This window comes from Penicillium canescens (assembly GCF_028828765.1).
Source record: "Penicillium canescens strain IBT 15451 chromosome Unknown utg000003l_segment0_segment0, whole genome shotgun sequence".
Lineage (NCBI taxonomy): Eukaryota > Fungi > Ascomycota > Eurotiomycetes > Eurotiales > Aspergillaceae > Penicillium > Penicillium canescens.
Genome location: NW_026703965.1, coordinates 2500005 through 2525674, shown reverse-complemented (window position 1 = coordinate 2525674; position 25670 = coordinate 2500005). Strand labels below are relative to the sequence as shown.

The 25670-nt window shown below is 50.5% G+C and overlaps 11 protein-coding genes across 11 annotated transcripts; 5 read left to right on the top strand and 6 right to left on the bottom strand.

Annotated features, from left to right (window-relative positions):
• Nucleotides 1-192: 192 nt before the first annotated feature.
• On the bottom strand, nucleotides 193-3022 carry dapB (dipeptidyl aminopeptidase dapB; the record flags this gene model as incomplete). The annotated part of the gene is made up of 3 exons (XM_058513154.1): nucleotides 193-272; nucleotides 340-609; nucleotides 664-3022. 3 exons carry the CDS (start codon nucleotides 3020-3022, stop codon nucleotides 193-195), a joined length of 2709 nt encoding a protein of 902 aa, XP_058374483.1.
• A 450-nt stretch (nucleotides 3023-3472) lies between these two features.
• N7446_004404 (chaperonin-containing T-complex subunit CCT4) lies at nucleotides 3473-5746 on the bottom strand. The gene is made up of 7 exons (XM_058513153.1): nucleotides 5628-5746; nucleotides 5529-5580; nucleotides 5456-5478; nucleotides 5370-5399; nucleotides 5290-5319; nucleotides 4664-5236; nucleotides 3473-4611 (listed from the first exon to the last, which is right to left on the bottom strand). The coding sequence occupies exons 1-7, from the start codon at nucleotides 5673-5675 to the stop codon at nucleotides 3757-3759; spliced, it is 1611 nt and encodes a 536-aa protein (XP_058374482.1). The 5' UTR covers nucleotides 5676-5746; the 3' UTR covers nucleotides 3473-3756.
• Nucleotides 5747-5994: 248 nt separating this feature from the next.
• On the top strand, nucleotides 5995-7500 carry rpt1 (proteasome regulatory particle base subunit RPT1; the record flags this gene model as incomplete). The annotated part of the gene is made up of 4 exons (XM_058513152.1): nucleotides 5995-6089; nucleotides 6164-6278; nucleotides 6337-6566; nucleotides 6621-7500. 4 exons carry the CDS (start codon nucleotides 5995-5997, stop codon nucleotides 7498-7500), a joined length of 1320 nt encoding a protein of 439 aa, XP_058374481.1.
• A 518-nt stretch (nucleotides 7501-8018) lies between these two features.
• Nucleotides 8019-10806, top strand: N7446_004402 (uncharacterized protein). The gene is made up of 6 exons (XM_058513151.1): nucleotides 8019-8162; nucleotides 8228-8282; nucleotides 8345-8418; nucleotides 8475-8638; nucleotides 8695-10083; nucleotides 10135-10806. The coding sequence occupies exons 1-6, from the start codon at nucleotides 8121-8123 to the stop codon at nucleotides 10352-10354; spliced, it is 1944 nt and encodes a 647-aa protein (XP_058374480.1). The 5' UTR covers nucleotides 8019-8120; the 3' UTR covers nucleotides 10355-10806.
• Nucleotides 10807-11186: 380 nt separating this feature from the next.
• On the top strand, nucleotides 11187-12934 carry N7446_004401 (uncharacterized protein; the record flags this gene model as incomplete). Its single annotated transcript, XM_058513150.1, has 3 exons — nucleotides 11187-11955; nucleotides 12041-12103; nucleotides 12210-12934. 3 exons carry the CDS (start codon nucleotides 11187-11189, stop codon nucleotides 12932-12934), a joined length of 1557 nt encoding a protein of 518 aa, XP_058374479.1.
• Nucleotides 12935-13109: 175 nt separating this feature from the next.
• On the bottom strand, nucleotides 13110-14746 carry N7446_004400 (argininosuccinate lyase ARG4). The gene is given in 4 exon segments (XM_058513149.1): nucleotides 13110-13709; nucleotides 13765-14046; nucleotides 14060-14596; nucleotides 14661-14746. The coding sequence occupies 4 exon segments, from the start codon at nucleotides 14713-14715 to the stop codon at nucleotides 13201-13203; spliced, it is 1383 nt and encodes a 460-aa protein (XP_058374478.1). The 5' UTR covers nucleotides 14716-14746; the 3' UTR covers nucleotides 13110-13200.
• A 741-nt stretch (nucleotides 14747-15487) lies between these two features.
• N7446_004399 (uncharacterized protein) lies at nucleotides 15488-16807 on the bottom strand (the record flags this gene model as incomplete). The annotated part of the gene is made up of 1 exon (XM_058513148.1): nucleotides 15488-16807. The coding sequence occupies one exon, from the start codon at nucleotides 16805-16807 to the stop codon at nucleotides 15488-15490; it is 1320 nt and encodes a 439-aa protein (XP_058374477.1).
• A 606-nt stretch (nucleotides 16808-17413) lies between these two features.
• Nucleotides 17414-18198, bottom strand: N7446_004398 (uncharacterized protein; the record flags this gene model as incomplete). The annotated part of the gene is made up of 2 exons (XM_058513147.1): nucleotides 17414-18015; nucleotides 18105-18198. 2 exons carry the CDS (start codon nucleotides 18196-18198, stop codon nucleotides 17414-17416), a joined length of 696 nt encoding a protein of 231 aa, XP_058374476.1.
• A 1252-nt stretch (nucleotides 18199-19450) lies between these two features.
• N7446_004397 (uncharacterized protein) lies at nucleotides 19451-19895 on the top strand (the record flags this gene model as incomplete). The annotated part of the gene is made up of 3 exons (XM_058513146.1): nucleotides 19451-19480; nucleotides 19536-19746; nucleotides 19804-19895. 3 exons carry the CDS (start codon nucleotides 19451-19453, stop codon nucleotides 19893-19895), a joined length of 333 nt encoding a protein of 110 aa, XP_058374475.1.
• A 1940-nt stretch (nucleotides 19896-21835) lies between these two features.
• N7446_004396 (uncharacterized protein) lies at nucleotides 21836-22861 on the bottom strand (the record flags this gene model as incomplete). Its single annotated transcript, XM_058513145.1, has 3 exons — nucleotides 21836-22233; nucleotides 22277-22346; nucleotides 22574-22861. 3 exons carry the CDS (start codon nucleotides 22859-22861, stop codon nucleotides 21836-21838), a joined length of 756 nt encoding a protein of 251 aa, XP_058374474.1.
• Nucleotides 22862-23707: 846 nt separating this feature from the next.
• On the top strand, nucleotides 23708-25365 carry N7446_004395 (uncharacterized protein; the record flags this gene model as incomplete). The annotated part of the gene is made up of 4 exons (XM_058513144.1): nucleotides 23708-23881; nucleotides 23956-24697; nucleotides 24752-24951; nucleotides 25009-25365. 4 exons carry the CDS (start codon nucleotides 23708-23710, stop codon nucleotides 25363-25365), a joined length of 1473 nt encoding a protein of 490 aa, XP_058374473.1.
• Nucleotides 25366-25670: the final 305 nt, after the last annotated feature.

Below are 25670 nucleotides of genomic sequence, written 5' to 3'. Positions count from 1 at the left end.
CACAAAATATGCAATTAATTATAATATGCATTCAATGTTCCAAAAGTGCCTAGTATAGATGGTGTATTTACGGTGTACTTCGAACAATTCTAGGCAAGCTATTAACCCGCCAAGGAGGCATGCGCCAAAAGTTAAAAAAACAAATATATATCCCGAAATAAGAAAAAGTTATGAGGAGCGCTAGGCCGTTCGTCATGTAGACTCCTCCGGTTTCGGATTCTCGATTCGCTGCCATTCGCCGTTGAATGCATTGATGAGCCAGCTCGAAAGACCTAGATTTGGAAATTAGTTTTATGTCTTCGTGTTATGCGTATGGGTGCACAATCGAAGGGAACTCACGTTCATAAACAAGCGTGTGCGCCCTGTGGAAATTGATACTATGGTCTGAATCAGGGAAGACCTGCATGTCGTAGTTGTCGATGTTCGACAAGTCCAGCTTGTCAATCAACACCAGAGTATTCTGCAGGTGAACATTATCATCGGCAACGCCGTGCATAATTAGGAACCGAGTATTCTGGCCCAATGCCATGACGTTGTTTATGGAGGCATTATCGTAGCCTGTGGGGTTGTGCTCTGGGGTGTGCATATAACGTTCTGTATAGATAGAGTCTAGAGGAATGGAATGTTAGTAGGAGAGGCCCAAGCACCTTGAAAGAAACCCACCATAGAATCTCCAGTCTGTCACTGGCGCCACGGCCATGCCGTATTGAAATGTCTCGCCCGCGTCTTGTTCAAGTACCTTCAAGGCCATGAAGCCGCCATAGCTCCAGCCCCAGATGGCCATGCGAGTTTCATCAACATAGTCCTTGTAGGACCAGAGTTTGGCAGTTTCAATCTGGTCGTGGGCTTCATAATGGCCGACGTTACCGCGAACAATGCATCGGGCTTCTCTCCCGATGAATCCTGTTCCACGACCGTCCATGGTGACCACGATGTACCCTAAGCTCGAGGCAACATACGATTGAAAATCAATGGTGAATTTGCGGTCCACTGTCTGCGAACCAGGTCCGCCATATAAGAAGAACAGTACAGGGTACTTTTTCTTTGGATTAAAGTGTGGGGGGCGACGTTCGAGAACTTGAAGTGTGTAACCATCGATAGTCACATTGGTGTAAACCTCTGCTGGGAGGGCAAAATCCTCGACCATCTTAGAAAGCTTCGAATTTTCCTCAATGAGACTTTCGAATTCGATCTCGCTGCCGTGAGTGTTGATCACAGCCTGCCATGGCACTGCCGGACCTTTATAGCTGAGCAAGCCGTATCCGGCTCCGTCAGAAAATGAAACATCGAAGAAGCCGGGTTTAGATATGTCGGTCAGCGGTCGAAAGTCGGAACCATCCAGTTTGACCGAGTATACGTGACGCTCAGTTGGGGCCTCCTTCGTAGCAACGAAATAAACCAGACCTTTCTTCAGGTCAACGGCGGAGGGTGCCTGAACCACCTCCCAATTGCCCTTGGTCAGCATAACTGGCTCGGGGTTTTCGAAAGGTGTGAAATAAGCCAAATGATCATAGCCTTCATATATAACAGTGTCGATATAGCCGTCGTGCGGCCGGCCGTTTTCTGCATCGGCAGGAATGAACCGAGTCGATTGGGATGGTTCAACCCAGCCACCGTCCAGGGCCGCAATATCGTCGGATCGCACAAGCTTTCCCGTTCGGGCCTTTGTGTCCATCACGAAGATCTTGACGACATCACTCTCACGGTTGGTCTCCCGGATCAAAACCTTGCCCTCAGACGCCCAAACGATCTCAATGATGATTCTTTCCTCGTCAACAAAGTCTTCTGGCATGTCAAATGAGAAAACCTCATTCTTTTCGACATCATAGAATTGCAAGTTGACGATCGGGTTCGGGCTACCTGGTTTGGGGTACTTGATCTGGCTAACTTCGGGGTAGTTCTCGAGGCCTGGCAGGGGCTTTTTGCCTGATGGCCGAGAAAGGAAATACTGAATAGGGTATTCAGGCACCGCCGACTCATTCGTTCGAAGAAACGCGACAAACTTTCCGTCAGTGGACCACCAGGTTCCGGTGTTGCCTTGGAATACTTCTTCCTCATAGACCCAGTCTGGGACACCATAGAAGAGGTTCTCGCCACCATCCTTGGTAATAGGAATGACGTCCGACGAAGCTAGTTTGCGCAAGTATAGGTTGTTTTCTCGCACGAATGCGACCGCATCAGAAGTGGGTGCCCAAGCCGCAAGCTGCACTCGCGCACTTAGGTTCTGAGGGTCCAGCGGCTCAGCCTTCTGCGTGGCCACATCGAAGATCCAATATTTCCCGAAGTACGAATGACGGAAGTTGTGCTGGGAGTTAGACATAATCAAGACCTTGTTCAAATCAGGGCTTGGCCATGTCTTAACTGGAGTGACGATCTCGCCATCACCCCAGATATAGCCCTTCTTCATTAACACTCTCGTCTCGAGGCTATCAACTCCATCCTTGCTATTGCGAATGTCTTCTACTCGTAGATAGGCATCCTGCTTCTCACCCCGCTCAACAAGAAGACCATCTTCGCCATTGGGTCCTGCAATCCAGGAGATCGCGTGAGAGCGCGGCAGCCAGTCACCCGTCAGAACTTGCTCGAGGGTCACCGGTTTCCCGTAACTTGTGCCCCCAGTAGCTGAATCCGGCTCATGGATTTCAACTGTTGAGACAGATGACAGCGCTGCGGCGTCAGGCCGCTTCTGCGTGAGGAACAGCACGAAGGCAAGCATCCAGCCCCCCACACAAAGCACCACGAGCAACCAGACGATCTGGCGCAAACGACTTGACGAGCCTACCTTCTTCCCGCTGGGCAATAAAGGTATATCTGAGCCAGGTTCTCCTCCATCTTCTATATCGCGGTATCTCTCCCCGTCCCCTTCCTCCATCGGTATAGTGTTGGCACGCTTGTGGTTCTCCATGAAGGCCGCGGAGGCAATCGATAAGCCGGAATCGGTGGATGTCTGGGAGGCGAGCGATTCGGACCGCTGTCGCGTCAATGGCACGGACTCGGGATGGCCTTCGTCGAGCTTCCCCATGGTGGATGGAGTTCACACGGGTCGAGCTGACGTCCGATCGTCGCTCTATCTCTTATCGATGCGGAGGCGAATGCAAACACACGAGCGATCACTCGAACGATTGTATAAGTATATAGTCGCCAACTCTTGAGAACCGGCCTAGAAAAATGACAGGATTGAGCTCCCTGAAGGCAAGAACTTGGGGGTGGCTTTGCAGGCGTTCCAACTCCCCGTGGACCGAGGCGATCTTGGCACCAACAAAGAGCCGCTATTGACGCCGGCTACTGCTTATTGATTCTCGTTTTCGATTGTAAAGATTGAAATATTTTAAAATAGGTATGTATGGTAATAATGATATTGGTAAGAGGATGGTTGGTGCGGCATTTTGGTGTTCGGGAAGTTGCTATATATCTCAAAGGTTGATATTGCATGCAATGGGCGACAATTAATGAGCAACTTCTATGGGATTTCTTTTAATCTATTCATTTCTCGATCGGACGAAAAAGGAGAGCAAGACCTTAATATCACAAAAATATTGGCTCAAAGCAGGAGGTAAAGCTCATTTCACTTTGATCTCAATTATCCTTCCCCGACTCGTACGTGACTACATAATACATCCAACCAACATTACAATCTTAGAAGTTTGTACAAGCCTGAGAATGGTTCTTTGTAGAAATGGGATATTTTTTGTAATTACTCGTCGCGAGAACATCGCTTTCCATCATACAGCTCACGTTAGCGGCCGCCGAAGGCGTTTACCGCGACAGAGCAATGTCATCAATTCTCATGATCATCTTCACAGTCTCCGCAGCCAGCTCAATTGCGCTGGTGCTGACCAGCAGAGGCTGCAGGATGTTCTCTTCTGTAATATCGTCCTTCACACCACCGCTGCGAATGCTGACACCGGCGTTGTGCTGACCCTGTGCGTGACGGTGACGGAGGTCGGTGACAACCTTGATGGAGTTGAGACCAGCATTCTCGGCGAGGGTAGTGGGGATGACCTCCATGGCATCGGCGAAGGCCTTGAAGCAGATGGCCTCGGTGCCGGTGAGCTCACGGGAGCGCATGGCAAGGGCGTGGGCCACTTCGACCTCAGGAGCACCACCACCTGCAATCATGGCGCGTTTCTTAACGAGACAACGGATGACACACAGAGCGTCGTGCAGCGAGCGCTCAGCCTCATCGAGAATCAGGCTGTTGGCACCGCGGGCAACGATGGAGACAGTCTGGTTGTAAGCGGCCAGAGGGGCCTTGATGCCGGTGATCTTGACGTAACGAGCACCGGAAGCCTGGACTTCCTCGACGAGGTCGGCGGTACCAAGCTTGTCCTCGGTGAAAGAGTCGACATTGGCGACGGGCTTGCAGCCGAGACTCTTGCAGAGGAACTCAACCTCATCACGCTCGATATCCTTGATGGCCAGAATCTTCAGACGGGAAAGGAAGTGGAGGGAAAGTTCGTTCACGGCGTCACGGAGGATGGACTTTTGGATCAAAAGAACGTTACACTTGGTCTTCTGGATCTTCTTGACCATGTTGAGCAGGTATTGGCGCTCCTCCTTCAAAATCTTATCCATCTGGCGGTAGTCGTTCACGACGATTTGGTTCTCCATCTAAATTGCAACTGTCAGTGAATGTCCGGAAATAACCCTTAGGAGAACATACATCAGGCTTCGGGGGGCTCAGTTGGAACTGGATGAGACCTATCCGGGCCTTCTCAATTCTTGTGGGACCACCGCTGCTCTTGATCACAGGCTGATTGAGAACAACACCATCGACCATCTCGCTGTCCTCAATTGTTCCGCCAACCTTCTTCACAATACGAATATCACGCAGGTCAACGTTCTCTGCCGTCTTCGGGTCACAGACCTTCAAAACGGAGTCGACGGCCATTGGGCCCAGGAGTCCAGAGTGCTGCGACACGATCTTCGAGGAAAGCGAGGTGGAGGCGGCTTGCAGGAGGGTAGCACGATCGGAGAGGTTGATAGGGCGGGACATGTTGTGAAGGATCTCGACGGCAGCACCGGCAGCTCTCTGGAAAGACTCGGAGATGACAGTGGGGTGAATGCCCTTGGACAGCAACTTCTCGGCGGCACCGAGCAGACTGCCAGCAATGACAACAACTGATGTCGTTCCATCACCAGCCTCAACATCTTGTGCGGCACTCAGATCGACAAGCATACGGGCAGCCGGGTGCATCACGCTCATATCCTTCAACATCGTGTTTCCATCATTGGTCTGCGGGGGTCAGTTGGGGTTCCGGAAACGTTCGAATGGGAATTGATGCGTACGATGATGGTCTGTCCCTTAGGCGTTTGGATCTTGAAAGACGTTAGAATCTATATAGAGTTAAAATTTGATATGGACTTACCATCTTGTCCATACCCCTGGGTCCCAAAGACTGTATTCCTGTTAGCCCCTCATCTATGTATTTGCAGATAGCTTGAGCATGCGTACGGTTCGAATAGCATCGGCAACAGCTATGATCTTGTTAGAAATGGTCCCCCTTAACCCGATCAGAAGTACATACCCCGAGCAGCGAGAATGTTGGACGCACGCACGGCCATAGGCTTCTCCTTGTCCTGCATTCAATCAGAAATGGCCCACACATCATTTTGAGGGCTCGCACCTTGAAGGCATTGTTGCCGGCGTTTCCCTGGGCTACTGCGGCAGCCATTTTGAAAGTCAATATTCAAAATGAACCGTAAAAAATGAGGGAAAGGGTGAAGTTGACTGTTGATGGTGGAGGACACACAGGAAATTCTGCGAGGTTCTGGGGCGGTGATGAAGCTTGGCACTGATTAGTGAGGTTAGCTCGGCCACCGCAGCTCTGCTACATCACCATCCGTCTCTCAATACCCAACTATCCATCTTTTTCCAAATCGTCGCTGTTTCCGGAGCAAGTTAGATTTGTTTTACTTGCACATACCTTTTCGACCTTATTACCCCGGAACCTCCCCTAGCTCCTGGGCCTTGGGCTGTCAACACCTTTCATCATGCCTAGCGCCACGGGTCAGAACTGGGAGAAGTACCAAAAGAACTTCGCAGACGACGAGGAACCCGAGAAGAAGATCACACCTCTTACAGACGAGTGAGTTCTCACTCCATTTGGATTCGATTTTGGTCGAAGCGCGATGGCAATGATTGGCTGACGTCCCCCTACAGTGATATCGCAGTACTCAAGACCTACGGCGCCGCGCCCTACGCGACAGCACTGAAGAAGCTCGAAAAGGATATCAATGACAAACAAGCGAGTGTCAATGAAAAGATCGGCGTTAAGGTGACTACTTCTCCAGCTCTTTCGTCCCCTTGAGCAATCGAAGCTTACGCTTTACCAGGAATCCGACACTGGTCTTGCACCTCCACACCTTTGGGATGTTGCGGCCGATCGACAACGCATGGCAGAGGAACAGCCACTCCAGGTCGCGCGGTGTACGAAGATTATCCAGGATGAGAAAGACTCTGACAAGAGCAAATATGTGATCAATGTCAAGCAGATTGCCAAGTTTGTTGTCAACCTAGGAGAGCGCGTGAGCCCAACAGATATCGAAGAAGGCATGAGAGTTGGGTAGGTTTTCTGGCGGAATGCATTTCCCTCACGGCTACTGACTAGGCTCTGCAGTGTCGACCGCAATAAGTACCAGATTATGCTGCCCTTGCCGCCAAAGATCGACCCTAGCGTGACGATGATGACGGTCGAGGATAAGCCCGACGTGACTTACGGCGATGTCGGTGGATGCAAAGAACAGATCGAGAAGCTACGAGAAGTTGTCGAGATGCCGTTGCTATCGCCAGAACGTTTCGTGAACCTCGGTATCGACCCGCCCAAGGGTGCCCTGCTATACGGACCTCCCGGAACCGGAAAGACCCTCTGTGCTCGTGCAGTTGCCAACCGAACAGATGCCACCTTTATTCGTGTCATTGGTAGTGAATTGGTGCAAAAGTATGTTGGTGAGGGTGCCCGTATGGTCCGTGAGCTCTTCGAGATGGCTCGTACCAAGAAGGCTTGCATTATCTTCTTCGACGAAATCGACGCCGTTGGTGGTGCTCGCTTCGACGACGGTGCTGGTGGTGACAACGAAGTGCAGCGTACCATGCTGGAACTGATCACCCAGTTGGATGGTTTCGATTCCCGTGGTAACATCAAGGTCATGTTCGCTACCAACCGTCCGTCCACACTTGACCCGGCCCTGATGCGTCCTGGTCGTATCGATCGTAAGATCGAATTCTCGCTACCTGATGTCGAGGGTCGTGCAAACATTCTCCGTATTCACGCCAAGAGCATGTCCGTGGAGCGTGACATCCGTTGGGAGCTGATTTCACGACTGTGCCCCAACGCTACCGGTGCTGAGCTCCGCAGTGTTGCGACAGAGGCCGGTATGTTTGCAATTCGTGCCCGTCGCAAGGTTGCCACCGAGAAGGACTTCCTGGCTTCCGTTGAGAAGGTTATCAAGGGCAACCTCAAGTTCAACTCGACGGCGACCTACATGCAATACAACTAGAGAGATCCCGACTGGACTTGCATTACGGATGGGATGTACGATCACTATTGTCTTGTTATGTCGGAGTTATTCCAGGTCAATGCATCTATAATCTAAACTATTTGTATGTTTCGAGTGTAACTGGCACCTATAGTTCCCTAATTGGGCCACGATCATGCCAATTGATCATGTGATAGCACGTGATCCACGACCTATAAACATCCCTAGATTCAAAGAGACATTAGGGAATATTAGCTAGCTGAAGTGGAAATAAAGTCAGGTAGAATAGACAAAATCTGCTGATAGGTCCCAGGCTTTAAACAATCACCCTTGTAGACCTGACTGAGGCTCTACCGTATCCTCCCGGCGCACACTACCTCGCGGCAAAACGGACGACCGGCGAACCCGAGGCATTCTCGCAGTTGCCGATGGGGTGGCCGAACCAGCCAATCACAGGCCCCGGAATACTAAGAAATTTGCTGAGTCATCCTGAAACTGCCAACCGCATCCCGACTCCAGATGAAGTTGCTCTGGAAGGAGTTCGCTATTCCACCATCTCCTCTCTTTAGCTCATTTTGGACAATCCGTGTCCCTATTTTCTCTTGGTTCATTAGGGAATTACAATTCTCTGTTGATCCATCATGAGCTCCCTGAGCCTGCGGAGCCTAGCTCCTGCATCCAAGGTGAGACCGCGGCACGCAACGATTTTCGGCTCATGTGCAACCGACTGACTGGCTCATTTCTTCAGGTTTCCCGCATTTTGCGGGATCAGAGACGTCTGTTCTCTTCTTCAAGGCCGGCAGGTACGCATTGAGCCATTCAAACCATCAATCCACGTTCGCACCACTAACTACTCTTGCGCCAGCCCGGATTTGGTCCAACCAGCCTCTGCGCGCTAAGGAGTCCAGCGGATACCTGACCGACAAGTACCCCATCATTGTAAGTTAACATTTCCCCTGGATGAAAAGGAAGACCATCGGAACTGACTTGTGCAGGACCACGAGTACGATGCCGTCGTTGTCGGTGCCGGTGGTGCCGGTCTGCGCGCCGCCTTCGGTCTGGCTGAGGCCGGATTCAACACTGCCTGTGTTTCCAAGCTATTCCCTACGAGAAGTCACACTGTTGCTGCCCAGGGTGGTATCAATGCTGCCCTTGGAAAGTAGGTTTCCCTTGACAATTTCGCCAGATATCGAGTCGCGTCTAATTGGAATTTAGCATGCACGAGGATGACTGGAGATGGCACATGTACGATACCGTGAAGGGTTCCGATTGGCTTGGTGACCAGGACGCTATTCACTACATGACGCGTGAGGCCCCGGCCAGTGTTCGCGAGCTTGAGGGTTACGGTTGCCCCTTCTCCCGTACCGAGGATGGACGTATCTACCAGCGTGCCTTCGGTGGTCAATCTAAGGAGTTCGGTAAAGGTGGCCAGGCCTACCGTTGTGCCGCTGCCGCTGACCGTACCGGTCACGCTCTTTTGCACACCCTTTACGGACAGTCTCTTCGCCACAATACCAACTACTTCATCGAATACTTCGCTCTCGACTTGCTGATGGAGGACGGCGAGTGCCGTGGTATCATTGCCTATAACCAGGAGGATGGTACCCTGCACCGCTTCAAGGCCCACCACACCGTTCTGGCCACCGGTGGTTACGGACGTGCCTACTTCAGTTGTACCTCGGCTCACACTTGCACTGGTGATGGTATGGCCATGGTCGCCCGTGCTGGTCTTCCTAACCAGGATCTGGAGTTCGTCCAGTTCCACCCTACTGGTATCTACGGTGCCGGTTGTCTGATCACCGAGGGCTCCCGTGGTGAAGGTGGTTACCTCCTGAACTCCGAGGGTGAGCGTTTCATGGAACGCTATGCTCCTACCGCCAAGGATCTGGCTTCCCGTGACGTTGTCTCCCGTTCCATGACCCTCGAGATCCGTGAGGGCCGTGGTGTCGGTCCCGAGAAGGACCACATCTACCTGCAGCTCAGCCACTTGCCCGCCGAGCTCCTCCACGAGCGTCTGCCCGGTATTTCCGAGACTGCCTCTATTTTCGCCGGTGTTGATGTCACCAAGCAGCCCATTCCCGTCCTCCCCACCGTCCACTACAACATGGGTGGTATCCCCACCAAGTACACTGGTGAGGTTATTGACGTGGATGAGAAGGGCCAGGAGAAGGTTGTTCCCGGTCTGTACGCCTGTGGTGAGGCCGCCTGTGTGTCTGTCCACGGTGCTAACCGCCTGGGTGCCAACTCCCTGCTTGATCTGATTGTCTTCGGTCGTGCTGTCTCTCACCGTGTCCGTGACATTGCCACCCCCGGTAAGCCCCACAAGGAGCTCGCCTCCGATGCTGGTGCTCAGTCCATCAAGGACCTCGACTTTGCCCGCACCGCCGAGGGCCCCAAGTCCACTTTCGATGTCCGCAACGCCATGCAGAAGGCCATGCAGACTGATGTTAGCGTTTTCCGTACCCAGGAGAGCTTGGATGAGGGTGTTCAGAGGGTCAACGAGATCGACCAGTGGTACTCCCAGGTCGGCACCAAGGACCGCTCCATGATCTGGAACACTGACCTTGTTGAGACCCTTGAGCTCCGTAACCTGCTGACTTGCGCGTACGCATCACCGACCTAGATTTAAGCAGCATTTGCTAACATCATTCACAGTACCCAAACCGCTACTTCCGCCGCTGCCCGTAAGGAGTCTCGCGGTGCCCACGCCCGTGAGGACTACCCCGACCGTGACGATGAGAACTGGATGAAGCACACTCTTTCCTGGCAGAAGGAGGCCCACGGTGAAGTCAAGCTCGGCTACCGTGCCGTCGAGGCCAACACCCTGGATGAGAGCGAGTGCAAGGCCGTGCCGCCTTTCAAGCGTACCTACTAAGCTCGCTATTTGGGGAATTGACCCACAGAGAATTTGGAGGATACCACGGAGTTGTCGCAAATGGACCCTATCAACGCCCTTTCCCAGCCTCATGGATTTGAGGTGAAAGTAGGGCTTGTGGCGTCGAGGGGCCCCGTTTCAAGGGGATGAACCCATGCAAAAGACCATGTTTTTTATTTGACTGTGTTACTTACCATCTTGTATAGCCATATTATTTTCCTTTATTTCAACAGGCGAAGAGTTGTACTGGGTGCTTTTTTTCCTCAGTTTGTTTCACATTGGATTTTTAATCTTGCCCTCATCCCGTAGTTCTCCACGTGCCCGTCCTTTGTCGGGTCTTGGCTCGAGTCAACAAAGAAAGCGTTGAACCCTGACTGATTTTGGATCTGATATTGTTGCAGCAAACACTGACAGACGCTGTTGATTTGCCCTAATGCACATTTCGGGGATATGTTCGATAACCACGCCTTCGTTTCCACTCCGCCAAAGTGCAAGACAACCTTACACAACCTAAAAAGCTATGTAATTCTTACTCATGCTACTTTCGGTTCTATATTTGGAGGATGCCATTGCCACCAGGGGCCGTTACCAACGATACTGAACAAAGAGTCTCACCCCCGGACTTCTTTGAGGGAGAGGGTCACGGCCTCCCATGGCCTCCACCTGGTGGGTATGCCAGCAGCAACAATATCTGTCATGTTTATTCCATTTGAATTCGGTTGCCCTTTTCTACTGGTAGAAAACTGTCAAATGTCGAGTTCCCATCGAATGGACGACTCCGCTCGCTTCCAATCGTTGAAAGTTGTCCCTAACTGGCATACACATCGAGTCCATGTCTTTTATCCGGGGATTCCTTGACATCTTGAATGCCAAACTATCTCCAGGAATAACGTTTGACATGAAGAATTTGCTTCCCCGAGCAGCTAATACCTGCACAGGGAGCAAGCAGTGGTATGTTTGCACTGCAGGGAACTTTCGTGGATGCTGCTCCAGTGACCCGTGTACGAGCGGCATTTGTCCGGATTATGATAAAGATGATACCTCGAGCACTTCAGTTCCTGGGGCTACATCCGTAGCGGGGTTGACAGCAGTCACGGCGAAAATAGGGATTCCGCTTGTCTCATCAGTCACAACATCCTCATCAACATCGTCAACAATAGATCCGGCTATGCCTTCGTCTACAAGTTCAGACACGACCACAACTTCAGGGACACTGACGGCAGCAGAGACGCCCACAACTTCAGCGACATCCACAGTCTCGACAACTTCAGGAGCCACGCGTGTCACTGGGTTGTCCTCTGTCCTTGGTGTGAGCCATGTAAGCACCGCCGCACCATCATCGGCATCCATCAATTCAGGAGCCGCATCCAACCGAGGTGCCTTAATCGGTGCTGTGGTGGGAGGCGTAACAGCCTTGATAATCTGTGCCATCCTACTCTTTTGTTGCTACCGCCGCAGAAGAAGACAAGGCAAACATGAGAAACGATCATCCATAATCTCATGGTATCCACATGGAGCATTTCGATCTCGCTACGACCGAAATAGATCATCCAAAGCAAAGGCGATATCACCATCCGACAGCAATGGATACACAGCAAGTGGTAAGCTTAGGAACCCCAAACTAAACCACCCACCATGAACCCAATCAACGAACTAACCCAAACAAACAAACAGTCCCATCAACAGAACACGGAAGAACAAGCACAACAACCCTCACAACGGGCAGCTGCAGTTCACATCCCGGTCCCGGTCCAGGCTCCTCATCAACAAATCTAATCCCCGGCCCCCTAAGACTAAAAACCTCCTCCTCAATCCCCCCCAATCCCACCCTTCTCAAACGAACTAGCCGCATCAGTCCCAATCCCCTCCCCACAACGCCGAGGCTCCACCCCGGAACTACCAGATATAAGCTTCTACCGACTCCGCTGCGAACTAGCCCCGTATTCAAAGGGCGAGCTTATAAACGTCCAGATTGACCAGCGCTGGCGCCAGAATCAGAATCAGAATCAGAATAGTATGGCTATTCCGAGGGCTTGGGAATCGGCGTCATCCATTCCACTTGCTTATACGCGTGGAGGGACAAGTCAGAGCCCTGGCCAGAGTGGGAGTAAGAATGGGAACGGGAGCCCGGTCAGACAACACGCTGGCCGGGTCATTACCGCCGATGGGGTTGTCCTAGGTGCAAATCTAGATCGGTATTTCAGTGAGATGGAGGTTGGGAGGTCGTCGGATAGAGGGAGGACTGTTGGGAAGGGTAGTGATGAACATGTTATGAGTTTCATGCATTATGAGAATGGGAGGAGGGCTGAAAGGGCTGAGAGAGGAGGAGGAGGGCTGGGGGATGGACGTGGAATTGAGATGTGGGATACGGCGCATGAGCTAAGGATGGTGAATAGTGCTTCGAGGGAGGGGCAGAGGAGTCAGGATGCGACGGCCATTCTGGAGGACGATCTGAGGACTTTGGATTGTGATGGCGATGGTGATGGTGATGTTCCGCCTGCTTATGATGGGAAGGATGCTTCATCTGAGCTTGACATTAAGCCTCCTGCTGGGGGGATGGAGATAAGTGTTCGGACTTGAGGTTGGGGGTTTGGGGTGGATGGTAATGCCTGTTTGTTGTTGGTTTTATGATGTTTTGGTTTCCTTTGTTGTTCATTGTGTTCGATATTCATGGAGATGCAGGTGACTCTGGTGGGTTGTAGTGTGAATTTAGTCGAAGTAAATCACGAAGTTAGAACATAGTACGGTACTCTGACCCCCCAAAATCAACAATTCAAGTCATATATTCATTTTGTCTACCCGAAAGCGCAGCCCTTTTTCCAGTCATATATCGTATCCAAAAGAATTTACAAGAGGTTCTTCAGCACAGCAGTCTGCTCCAGAACAGCGCGCTTGCTGGTACCACCAATGGCATCCTTAAGCTCGACCGCACGCTCGTAGTCAAGGCAAGCCTGGACGTCAGCGTCGAAACGAGAGTCGACCTCCTGGAGCTGCTGCAGAGAGAGGGTGTCCATGGGGACAGAGGTGTTCTCAGCGAGAGCAACAACACGTCCGGAGATGTGGTGGCCCTCACGGAAAGGAACACCCTTGCGGACGAGGTAGTCGGCGATCTCGGTGGCCAGCATCTCGGGGGCGAGGGCGGCGGTCATCTTCTCGGGGATGACGGTGAGAGTGGAGAGGACACCGGTACCGATCTGGATGCTGTCGCTGACAGTCTTTACGTGGTCGAGCATGGGCTCGACACTCTCCTGCAGGTCCTTGTTGTAGGTAGTAGGCAGACCCTTGATAGTGCACATCAGGCCGGCCATTTGGCCGAAGGCACGGCCAGCCTTACCGCGGAGCAGCTCCAGGCTGTCTATAAGCGATGTTAGTATACTTGTTTATCGAGAAAAACTTAAGTGCATGCTTACCAGCGTTCTTCTTCTGGGGCATCAGGGATGATCCAGTGGAGTAGGCATCCGACAGGCGGACAAAGCCGAACTCGAGACTGCTGTAGATGATCAAGTCCTCGGCCCAGCGAGAGATCTTGAGCATGAATGAGCTGCCCCACTGCATCATCTCCATGGCAAAGTCACGGTCGGCAACAGCGTTCATGGAGTTGTACAGCAAGCCATCGAAGCCAAGCTCCTTGGCCATAGCCTCACGGTCAATGTTGAAGGGGTTACCAGCAAGGGCACCGGTACCGAGGGGGGCTGCGGTTAACACGGCGGATAACCTCACGCAGACGCTGCAGCTCGCTAGCGAAAGCAGTAGCGTGGGACAGCAGCCAGTGCGACCAGCGGACGGGCTGGGCCTTCTGGAGGTGGGTGTAGCCGGGCATGATGTAGGCGATGTCCTGCTCAGCGCGGGCAATAGAGACCTTGATCAGATCGCAGAGGTGGCTCTCGATAAGACGGAGCTCATCGCGCAGCCACAGGCGCATGTCCGTGGCGATCTGCTCATTGCGCGATCGGCCGGTGTGCAGCTTGCCGCCAATCTCCTTGCCGATGATCTCGCCCAGACGGCGCTCGTTGGCGGTGTGGATGTCCTCGTCGTTCTCCTTGGCGACGAAGGTGTTTGATTGCCATTCCTCGGCGATCTGCTTGAAGCCGCGCTCGATCTCGGCGAACTCTTGCGGGGTGAGGATGCCGGACTTGGTGTTAGCGCGGGCGAAGGCGATGGAGCCGGCGATGTCCTGCTTCCAGAAGACACGGTCGTAGGGCAGGGACATGTTGTACTGCACCATCAGGGGGTCAAGGCCCTCTGTTTTTTTTTGGCGTATGAGTCAGTGGGATTTTTGGTGGGATGGAAGGGTTGGAGTACTCACGGGTGAAGCGGCCTCCCCAGAGCATGTTCTCGGCGACACCTTTTTGGTTACTCATTTTGAATGTTATGAGAAGAGTCAATGGCTTGAAAATGGAGTTAAAGGAGGAAAAGAAGAGGTGAAGTTCGACTGCGTGGTTATCACCGTGGCCGATCATCGGTACGCTAAACCCAATTGGGCATATCTGGGGTGTTTACGGCTGTTCACATTCAACACTTCTTACAAGTAAGCAATGAACTGGATTTGGTTCTCTCAATAAAATTTAGAAATAGGGATTGAGTTTTTAGCATGTATTAATGTTGGCTGAAAATCTATCTGAGAGACGAAACTACATAGTTCGCCCCCAAAATATATTTTGGGAACGACTAGACTACTTGGCGGTTTTCTGTCTCATACAACGTGGTTTCCGCATACAAATCGTGATTAACCGAGAAATGTCTCGCTATAATGGATTGAGAAGTACGGAAAGCTTTGCTCTATAATATACTAAGTACACTGGTAACTGATTCGAGATTTGATAGGCGACTACAAGTCCAACCTGCTTAATCAAGATATGATACTATGAAAGACTACAGAAGAGTGGGATCTGAAGAGAGAGGCTGAATTGTTTCATTCGAGAGGTACCACCGTACTATCATACCAGCAATCAAGTTCCATATCGGAATAGCACTACAAGCAAGGACTTTGGCTTTTATAGGACATTCCTTGTACATAGCGACCAATTGGACTATCATAACGCGCATATTCTATTTCTCGCTTCATGAATATTCCCAAAGCAAACAAGCCGTGGCTACGCTATTATTCTACAAAAATAATAAGGAGAAGCAAGTTTAGTCGCAGAGCTCGACAACAGTCCAGGTAACTGTTGTCAACACCTTACCCCCAATCTTCTCCATAACCCTCCGACTGGCCTTATTATACCCAGCCACCTCAGTATGCGTCCACTCTCCCACCTGATCTCGAGCCAAAGTGTTCCCAGGCTGAATAGTCCCAGCCCCAAAGACTCCATCAGCCACCATACCATGACGCATGACCGCCTTGGACAAGAGAAGCGCAAGACCTCTGCCACGATGTTCAGGCTCAACATGCAACGTAGCCAACGCTCCATCAACCCCAAGGAACCCCCAGGCAATAGGCATCTCATCACCACTCTCATTCTCATTATCCTTAGAATCAGAATCAGAATCAGAATCACAATAAAGCGCCATACCAGGCATAGAAGAAAGCTGCCTCCTAGACCTGGGAATATGCGTCCGACTCTGCACAAGATCCAAATGCACGTCGAGAACACCTACTCTCCCGCGACGATCCCGGAACCGATAACCAGGCGGCAGGGACAGACCAGCAAAAAGATCACGATCAGCCACACTGCCAGGCCCGGATCCGTCCGCAGGAGCGAACTCGGATCTCCGGAAAAAGTACTTGTGGTATGGGGGATTATCAAAACGATGGATCCGGATATTAGGTAGCGAATCGTCAGCTGTGTATTTGCCAGATCGCTGCAGCAGGCTGAAGAGACCTGTATGAAGGCTTCCGATTAGGAAGGCCTGTGGGTCAGGCGCGGGGATTAGGGGCACGCCTTTATTGGCATGTGCATTGGCATTGGCACTGTCAGAGACTGCCGAAGCCACGCGAGTCTCTGCATTGTCTCGATCGACATCGACATCGGCTGGCGTAGCTGAAGCCGGATCCCCGCCCAGGGATGACAGGTATGGCGACAGCAAGTGGGTTTTGACATATGAAAGTAGAGCCAATAGTTGCGCGCGGGCCAGGTCGCGGACGGGCTGGCTAGCTGAGAGGCAGTAAACAATGGAATTGGATTCTGGACTCGCGGCTAGAGAGTTAATTTGGGCTGCACTAGAGCTGACAGCGTCGATCGGGTCGATTGACGTGTGCTCCGCTTCGAGGCTGGAATAGATGTGCATCTGGGTCTCGCGGCCGAGAAAGAGATCCACCCGCGCAGCCAGCCACGGTTTTTTAGGGTCAGGGGTTGAGCTGGGCGGGAAAGTTGCTAGGACCTTGGCGGTCGGTGATGGGTAGGCGTTGCCGTGTTGAATGCGTCGGAGTAGAGTTGTGGAATACGGCAATTGGGATACAAGTATGGGCACTATTGCTGCTGCATCGTGCTCGTAAAAGGTGCAGGACTCCATGCCGATTCGCGATCTTCCCGGTTTCCTGGTTCAGGGGCTGGGTGTGCAGAAGACTGATCTGATCAAATGCCGACACTATTGATGCTAAATATTCACGGAATGGACAGAGGTTGACTGGCAGGCTGACAGGTTGACAGGCCGGGTTGTTCAAGTGACATGACTCAGAGGGCCCATGTGGATCATCCCATCCCAGTCTACAGCAAGACATAGGGCAGGGGCCTGAGCTAAACCACACCAGGTTAAAAGGCTTCGGATCTTAGTTAATATCGCGAATTCACTAGTTCGAAGTATTTGTCACTCTTTACTCGGTCTGTGCTTGGTGCTTGTGGCGGTGCGGCACTATTGATTTCCACGATCTACGGGCGATCTCTGTCAACCCTGCATTGGCGCTATGCTAATTGTTATGACGCAAATGATGTTATTATTCTACTAGTTTCCGGAATAATTTTCCTAGGCCAGTGGTTGAAAGAAACTATCTTCAGGGACTGACATACCCCACTGTGCATTGAGGACCTAGCCCCTTTCACCAGATTTTTTTGGGATCCGAGAACAGACAAAAGAAACGGAAAAAAAAAAGAAGATTCGTCTCTCATCATGCGCCCTATCCTACCAGGGACTGCGCGCTCCAACCATCCAATCCTCCATAGCTAGCCATTCACTCCACCGTGCCTCGGCCACTCGAATCTCGTCCTCCGAAGGGTCACGCAGGGGCCTTAAGAAAGGGGTTTGTTCATCTGGGGAAATATCGTATGCGGCCTTGGTTGCTGCCCAACCACTGCTCTTGGCTGTGAATAGATAGTTGGCCCGCTCTTGCTTGTAGATCACCCCCACCCCAGCTTCCCAGTCATTTCCAAAGAAAGCATTCATGACAGTCGGAGAGTCTTGAGCAGTGACAATTAGTCTGCGGATATAAGGCCGGAGAGAAACAAAAGGCATTGAAGTAGATTGAGCAGCCGGAGCCAGCTCAGCAGGTCGCTGGTTTGGAAGTCGAATATTGATAAAGGCGGCAACAGACAATACTGGCGGGGTATGCTGGCTATAGTCGACGAAATGCTGCACGCAGTTCTTATAGTGCGGGAACCAGCCAGAGGGATCGACCCGGCCAAACTCGCCGTCTGTCAGGATCGACTGCAGCTCTGGGTTCATGCCCTCATCGCGAGGACGCTCACGCCTATCCGAGATGCGTTCAGTCTCTCGTCCGACGGATCCTGGACCAAGGGCAAAAAGTCTCAGAATGCTGGTCACGGCGCAACCGGTGCGACAAGACCGGAGGGGAACTGGGGCATTGATCACTCACTTTGAGCGTGTTGCTCGCGCGAGCAAGGCTCGCGCATGTCCATATGAGAGTTTTCCCAATACTCTCTTCCTGAACCCTGCATGCTCAGTGACATGTTTGACAGTTGACATATGTGGATTGATCTGTAGAAGGCAAGTTTGCAAGTTCTAAGAGAAGGTTGGAGATGTCTGGAGTTAGAATGATGTATCTGGGTGAGGCGAACGGGGGCCCTTATAGCTCCGCGCTGGCGGGCTAGACGGAGAAGACCGAGCCATCAAGGGTGTCAATAAAAAAATCGATAACCTTTGAAGATCTCAAGGGACGGACTAGTTCGGTGGTGGAGAAATCAAGCTATCAAGCCACAGGGAAGCTTGAGCCACAGATCACTAGCCACGGTCAGCCCGAAGATGTGGCTCGTGCGCTTATCCCCTTTTAGCAAGGGATGTGTGGCTGTGACGACAATGTGATTGTCAACTAGCCCTAACTTGGTAACCCCCACCGTCAATCTCGTTCCTTTAGTCTTCCAATAGTTCCCCGCTAGTCTCGGTCAATCTCGTCTTAGATTGAGGGAGGATTTGAGATCTGATCTTTGTTCGCTTGATATACTTTGGGGACTTCGCTTAAGGCTTGCGAATTACTCGCCTGTCTTGCCCTGTGCGATGTGCCTGACACTTTCGAGGCCCACTTCTCCCGCCCAACATAGGATGTTATTCGGTTTTACCAATTAGGGTTCAAAGCCCGGACATGTTCGGTGGATCTGAAATCACATCATGGGGATCCGCAGCGAGTCTCCAGGGAACAGGCTTTACATTGCATACTCGTGTGGTAATGTGTTGCAAGGAAACAGAAATACAAACAACGTGGGAAGCAGGATGCAAGGGGAAAACCAAAAACGAGAAGCAATTCGTGGCATTTGCAGGGATCACCCCAGCTCAATAATTTAATTCTCGTATTATGACACTATCCTCATCGGGCACTCCGACAGATCGGTGAATCGGCCCTGACGCTCAGACAACAGACTTCCGCCAATGATCGTCCCTTGTTGCTGTCCATGGTGGCCCTGGAGTCCCGACTTCCTGGATGCGACAAAATCCTATCAGTCAGGATGGGACACACTAGACGACCACTAGATGTACATCAGTCTGACGTTCGGACTCCCCCGCTTCCAAATTAACCTGCGGCTGAGGGTTTCCAAATCATGTTCCAAGTCATTTAAGTGCAGCCTCGCCTCTTGAGACCTGCATCTCAACACTTCAACACTTCAACACTCTGCATAGTTTCTTGCCCCGTCATCTTGCATTCAGACGGTCGCAACTCAAGTTCAGGAATACACAGCCCTAATTCCGACTCACCACTTTTCCCTCACCATGAGTTACAAGACCAACTATGAGCTCTACGTCAGTAACCATCTATATAATTCCACAAAATATCTTTCTAATGTTATACTTGCAGTCTCGAGGGAGCATCGATAGCAGACGCTCACCACCGCCCGATGAGCTTCTCTCACCGTTGGCAACGCTTTACCCACATGTCGCAGCCCTGCAGCCCAAATACGACCCCAGCAACTGCACCTTCACCGGTTATCACCACACGGGATATTGGGCTGCAGCCTATACGACACAGCCTCTCGAGGATCCTTTCATGCCCACGCGTCGCGGCAGTGGTAAGCATCTATCTGATTCATTATACTTCGGTCGCATCAGATTCTAACATTACTCAGATGGCCTTCCATGTCGATTTGTCTCTAAACTGCGCCGATTTCTTAGCCGGGACGATTTAAAGTCCAGACGGGGATCCCGGGCCACTGCATAAACTGCATCTCTTTTCTTTTTTGAATGTTCCTTTCGACACCACACACTCGACTGCATCTTATCCTTCTCTTTCACCTCTTGCCTTCTTATCTGAGGCCATTCTGTCGGACATTTCAATCTTCGCCATTCAGGTCCTAATATGCGGGATCCTGAGGTTGCTTCTTTTCTTTTGTCTATCTTTGACTTTGACTTTGACTTTACAAGCGCATCTTTATTTTGTTTTACTGGGAAGCGAGCTATCAGCGAGGTGTTTTGGGAGCAACACGCCCGGATCGGGCTTTGATTTTGAACATGGCATTGGCATTTTGCAAATATTCTATGGTTGGTTCTGATGTATATAAAGGAAGACTGCCTGTTACATACGGAAGCATGGAAGCATACATGGAGGATTAATACAAAGTCCACATTTACCAACAAAACTACCGCTTCACTTCATTATGCGTTAGAATCACCCATGCCAAACCGTACCTGAATCTGGCAGCAGTGACGTATTCTCTAGCAGGGAGATATGACTCAATCGACAAGATACATGTCCATTCTATCCTTAACCAGAAACCAAACGCAGGGGCCCTACCTAATCGGGCTAGTCGCAAATAAACCAAGGCAAGGCAATGACGCAACAACAACTTAATTGCTTTTTCCAGACCCCAAATGCCTCGTGGATAATCCGGATACGAGGGTTAAGGGGGGCAGACTACGCACTAACATCTCAGAGTCACACAAAGGATGCATTAGGCGCAAATCCCCCAATCCAGTTCCCATGACTCGCATTGGGCCCCAGCGCGTCGATCACCCCAACATATGTACTGTGCCACCGACCAGTAGTGATTGACGAATAACCACGCTATCGGCGACCCCCGCAACTCCTCCGACAAACGCCTTATCTTGTGATCATGGGCACGAATGGCAAACCGGTTAGGCTGCATCACTAGATGCAGGTCCCTGGGATAATTCCAATAACCGTGCAGTAACTAGTTGGCGAACATCTTGTTTTTTTTTTCTTGCAGGACTATGTGATACAAAGTTTGGGATATGCGTCCTATTGGAATTGAAGTTTAGTTTTGGGGATAGTTTTGAGGTTTGGGCAACTCGAGGCTGGGCGGGTTCCCAAGGGCCGACCCGTGAAGATCATTTAGAGTGGGTTTGCGCATGGTCAAAGTATTTGAGATTCTACCGGCTTTTGTGTCGGTTTTTGTGTTGATCTTCGGGTTATGGATGTGAGGTTGTAACGTTGTACATGGATTTACTTTCTATAATTGTTTGATTCTTTTTTATTCTTATTTTAAAGAGTATTATGGGAGCTAGGGTGTTGCTTTGAGGCAACGCCCAATAAGTTGCTACAGTATAGTATTTGTCTTCATTAAGCGAAACGGGGCAAGGAAACTGCTAGGAGATCTGCCGGCAAAAATTATTCAAGGCAGCCAATAAGGAGAGGCACGTTTTGGAAGTACGTGATTACGGTAGCAAGGAGTGCATCTATTAAGGTGATCTGTATTCCAATTTACAGTCTATTCCATGGAATTTCATGCAGGGGACTATTGAATATTATTGGCTGATCGAGCTTCTTGTATGTATAATATGACGACTTGTGAAATTGACGACGAAAATAATCGCTTCAAGGCCTTTGAAGGCAGCACTTTCACCCGTAATGCCCAGGGCCAGTGGTCGCTTGACCATTTACTACCCTATATTACCACATTTCTGCATAGCAACCTTTACAGTGTAGGGAATATACCACAAAGACGAAGGGCTGGTCTCTTTAAGGATCCAACGAATTATTCTAATATGTGAAGGCTAGTTTATACTTCTATGACCCTAGTAACGAGATCGAAGTTTGACTACACGTTTGTTCCGACGGAAAGAAGACTTGAGATTCAGTGCATGAAATATAGTGTCTGGGAGGACTTCTCTCCCTTCAATACACGCGAAAGGGTGGTGCAGTTAACTCCAGGTTATGTCAGGCAAGTCTTCGCGAGCCCGGCCATAGTTGGAGTTTCCGGTGTGAGTGTAGCAAAGACCTGCCACTCCAACTGTCCAAATTGCGCCGCACTCCCACATCACAATAGCAAGATCCCACAACTCAATGATCTTCTGCCCGTGGGAATAAGCCAGTTCAGCGGCGAGGACGGCCCCCACATATTCACCCTCAGAGGGTAGGCTGTCAGTCCCTTTCACATCAGCGATAAGAGGCTTTACCAGGAGCTCGACGACGGTTCGAGTTTCCGGCAATGGATCCGAGGAAATGAGGGATTGGAGCTGTGCCCCGGCGTCAAGGAGAGGACGCTCCCCACGTTCGATCGTAGCGCCGTATGCCCTAGAGTGCTCTAACGAGGGCCTCTCTTTAGATTGTGGGAGCAACGACCGCGCCGACACTTAGTCTACCCTGCTGAGGAGAGTAATCTGTGTCAGCAGTTAGCGACCTGCTACCGGTGAGTGAAGAGGAGGCAGAGAGCTGCTGGGTTATAAGGATCGTTCTCCCGATACCAGATAATAGCACTAACCAAGCGTGAGTAAACCTCTGCTAGCGACCCTTCATCTAAAATTTCCCTTGTCAGAGAAGGAATGATGTGGCTAACTTCTCCGCAGGTGAAGTCCGCCCCGAGATCAACCCAGTCTTGCGCAACACACCAAGAACGGCGATAGCAGCCATCTGCTCACCGCAACCCGCTCGTAACATACATGGTAGAACACGGCATCTGCGAGCTTATAGCGAGCAAGATTGGCGAGATCATCCCATACAACCATACACGGGCGGGAAGGGACAGGATAGGCATCCTCCACGAGAGTCTTCTGGCGCAAGCATCCATAATTACAGCCCTTGACAATCCACATGTACGTGATATGCGGGCCTGCTGATACAGATGCTTCAGCAGAAGCAGCCACCTCCGCGAAAGCAGAGGAGAGCTTATCCGCCATCTCAGAGCTGCCGGTGCCTACAGAGTAATCCGAGACGAAAGCCGCGTCCATGATAGACCATAGGTCAGAGATTAAACCACCATGGACTCTCCGACTGTAGCCCAATGCCATAGAGAAGATACTGGTGTTGAGCAGAGGCCGATCGGATATTGAAGCGTAAATTTGCCGCGTTAGCTTCGAGCACGAACATAGATTAAATATTGTTGGCATTTAATTAAGCACACGTAATATCACATCGAAATATGGCTGCTTTATCATAGATGAGATAAATGTGAATTATTTCTTGGACAGATCAAACACCTTTGCGGCAGTAACTGACTTATCTGGGCCTACTCTTTGGAAGGTTGACATATCCAGCAGTTGATCACCGGTGATCAGAACGTCGCTATTGCGGTATTTATAGGCAACGAAATGATACATGCAAATTGTTATTTAAGTGATATTCGCTCTTAGTTCCGGATTTACTTCTGACACATCCTGGCACTACCTTCGATGCTAGTAACAGATCAAGAAATATTTGGGTTATTAAAAGCCATTGAGTCAAAATGCCAATTGGTATGAGTTACCGCTTGATTATCCGGGAGCCAAAGATTATGCTCTATATTGATCATATACTTTTGAGCTTATTCGGATTGAAGTGTTCCAAAGGATTCTTCTCGGCTACCCAGAGTAAAACTCGGATAAGCATCGGATAAATCTCGCAAAAGGCTTCCTTGAGACTGGAATAATATACCCTATATCCGGGACCCTGTCCCCCGCATTTCCTCACTAATGCTTAACCTGGCCCACTATTACTATTCCTTACCTTTGACTTCCGGGGTACGGGCTGTTGCCAGTTTGCAGAAAAAGCGGTCTTCTATCGAATACCTGAACCCTCCCGACAAGCCAAGATTTACAATGGAGACCGAGAGTGGAAATAAACAGAGCGTGGACCATGCTGAAGATGCGTCCCTCAAGGGTTTTGTAGACGAAATTCAGGAGCCCATCGATCCCGTGGAGGAGAAACGACTCGTTCGCAAAATAGATTGGATCATACTTCCCTCTCTATCTGTGTGCTATATCTTCTTCTATGTCCGTGGCCCTCCTTTCAGCCCTTCCGAGGAGATGTTTGGATAGTAAGTGTAGTATACTGACTGCTTGAGCAGGTTGACAAGACCACTCTTTCCTATGCGGCAATTTTTGGAATCAACGAAGACTTGCATCTCGTCGGTAACCAGTACAGCTGGTTATCCTCGATTTTCTATTTTGGATTTTTGACCTGGCAATTACCAACGAATCTCCTTATGCAACGACTCCCGACTGCGAAATATATGGGCGTGAATATTATTCTGTGGGGTGTCTTCCTTGCCCTTCAAGCCGTCTCGAAGAACTTTGCAACACTTGCCGTACTCCGGGGGCTCAGTGGTGCCGCGGAGGCCTGCGCTGATCCTTCTTTTATGATTGTCACCAGCATGTGGTATAAGCGAAGTGAGCAACCCCTTCGAATCGGTCTTTGGTATTCTTCTCTAGGCCTGGGCATTGCGGGTGGTGGTGTCCTTGGTTACGGAATCGGCCAAATAAAAGGCTCCCCCCCCAGCTGGCAGTACGAATTTATAATCATTGGGGCTCTATGCATTTTCTGGGGAATCGTCATGCTAGTGGTACTTCCTGATTCACCACTCACGACTCGTTATCTTACGCCGTCACAGCGGAAGATTATGGTTGACAGGCTTCGTGAGAATCAAACGGGCATTGAAAATCGGCATTTCAAAATGCACCAATTCATAGAAGCACTGGCGGATGTCAAAGTTCTCTTTTTCTTCCTCATTGCCTTGTTACAAGCTATCGTGAATGGAGGAGTCACCAATTTTGGTACAATGATCGTGAAAGGGTTTGGCTTCTCAACGCGTAAGGCTTTATTTATGGAAGACAATTGATTGACGTATCACTGACTGCTGGCAGTGGGAACTACTCTGCTTCAGATCCCTTACGGGATCTTCATCTCTATTATTATCCTCTCCTGTGTCTGGCTTAATAGCAAGATGCCACCAAACAGCAGATGTCTTATATTACTGATCTTCCTCACACCAAATATTGCTGCTGCGTTTGGCCTTCGGTTCGTGCCAGAAAGCGCCAGGGTAGGTCGCCTTATATGCTACTATGTAAGTTCCCTTCTTCAACTCTTTGGTCTTGGAATACCAACTAACAGTCAGTAATAGCTGACTGGCTCCTACAACGCGTCATTTGTGATGTTGCTATCCTTGACCACTGCCAATATCGCTGGACATACCAAAAAGGTGACTGCAAGCGGGATCCTCTTTATAGGTTATTGTGTGGGTAACATTGCCGGTCCTTTCTTTTACAAATCTAACCAAGCTCCCGCCTACTCGCTGGGTATATGGAGTATGGTTGTGTCTGACTTGCTCGAAGTCATCTGTGTGGCCTTGCTATGGTGGTATTTGCGATCCGAGAACAAAAGAAGAGATGAAAGCCAGGGCATTAGCAATGAGCGCTGTGTGGGCACACTGGAAGACATGACAGATAAAGAGAACCCAAATTTCCGTTATATTTTTTGATCCATATTGAGGACTCAAAAGGGAAGGAAACTATTCAAGCTTCATATTTGAACCTGAAATGTTGATAAGTTTGTGGAACTACCCAGTTGTCTTCGAAATTTCTACCCTAAAGCTTCCCTTGTTCTTATGTCTCCTAAAACTTATCCCATAGAGACCGAGAAACATCAAATGCCGAAAGTCTACATGAGCAAGAATGGGGCTTTAAAGGCACATATAAATGAGTCGTCAATTACCGAGTATCACATCCGCGCCAAACTCTAATAACCCCACACCTCCCACAACTTCCCCGGACTTAGACCAGCATC

Bases quoted from the DNA above. Each gene is read 5' to 3' on its own strand.
- N7446_004400 (XM_058513149.1), bottom strand. From the start codon at position 14,715: ATGAGTAACCAAAAAGGTGTCGCCGAGAACATGCTCTGGGGAGGCCGC. The intron at 14,597-14,660 runs GTGAGTACTCCA...AAAAAAAAACAG, and splicing joins CTGGGGAGGCCGCTTCACCC to AGGGCCTTGACCCCCTGATG. The intron at 13,710-13,764 runs GTAAGCATGCAC...CATCGCTTATAG, and splicing joins GCCCCAGAAGAAGAACGCTG to ACAGCCTGGAGCTGCTCCGC.
- N7446_004402 (XM_058513151.1), top strand. From the start codon at position 8,121: ATGAGCTCCCTGAGCCTGCGGAGCCTAGCTCCTGCATCCAAG. The intron at 8,163-8,227 runs GTGAGACCGCGG...TCATTTCTTCAG, and splicing joins GCCTAGCTCCTGCATCCAAG to GTTTCCCGCATTTTGCGGGA. The intron at 8,639-8,694 runs GTAGGTTTCCCT...ATTGGAATTTAG, and splicing joins ATCAATGCTGCCCTTGGAAA to CATGCACGAGGATGACTGGA.
- N7446_004404 (XM_058513153.1), bottom strand. From the start codon at position 5,675: ATGGCTGCCGCAGTAGCCCAGGGAAACGCCGGCAACAATGCCTTCAAG. The intron at 5,237-5,289 runs GTACGCATCAAT...TGACCCCCGCAG, and splicing joins CTAAGGGACAGACCATCATC to ACCAATGATGGAAACACGAT. The intron at 4,612-4,663 runs GTATGTTCTCCT...GTTGCAATTTAG, and splicing joins TGAGCCCCCCGAAGCCTGAT to ATGGAGAACCAAATCGTCGT.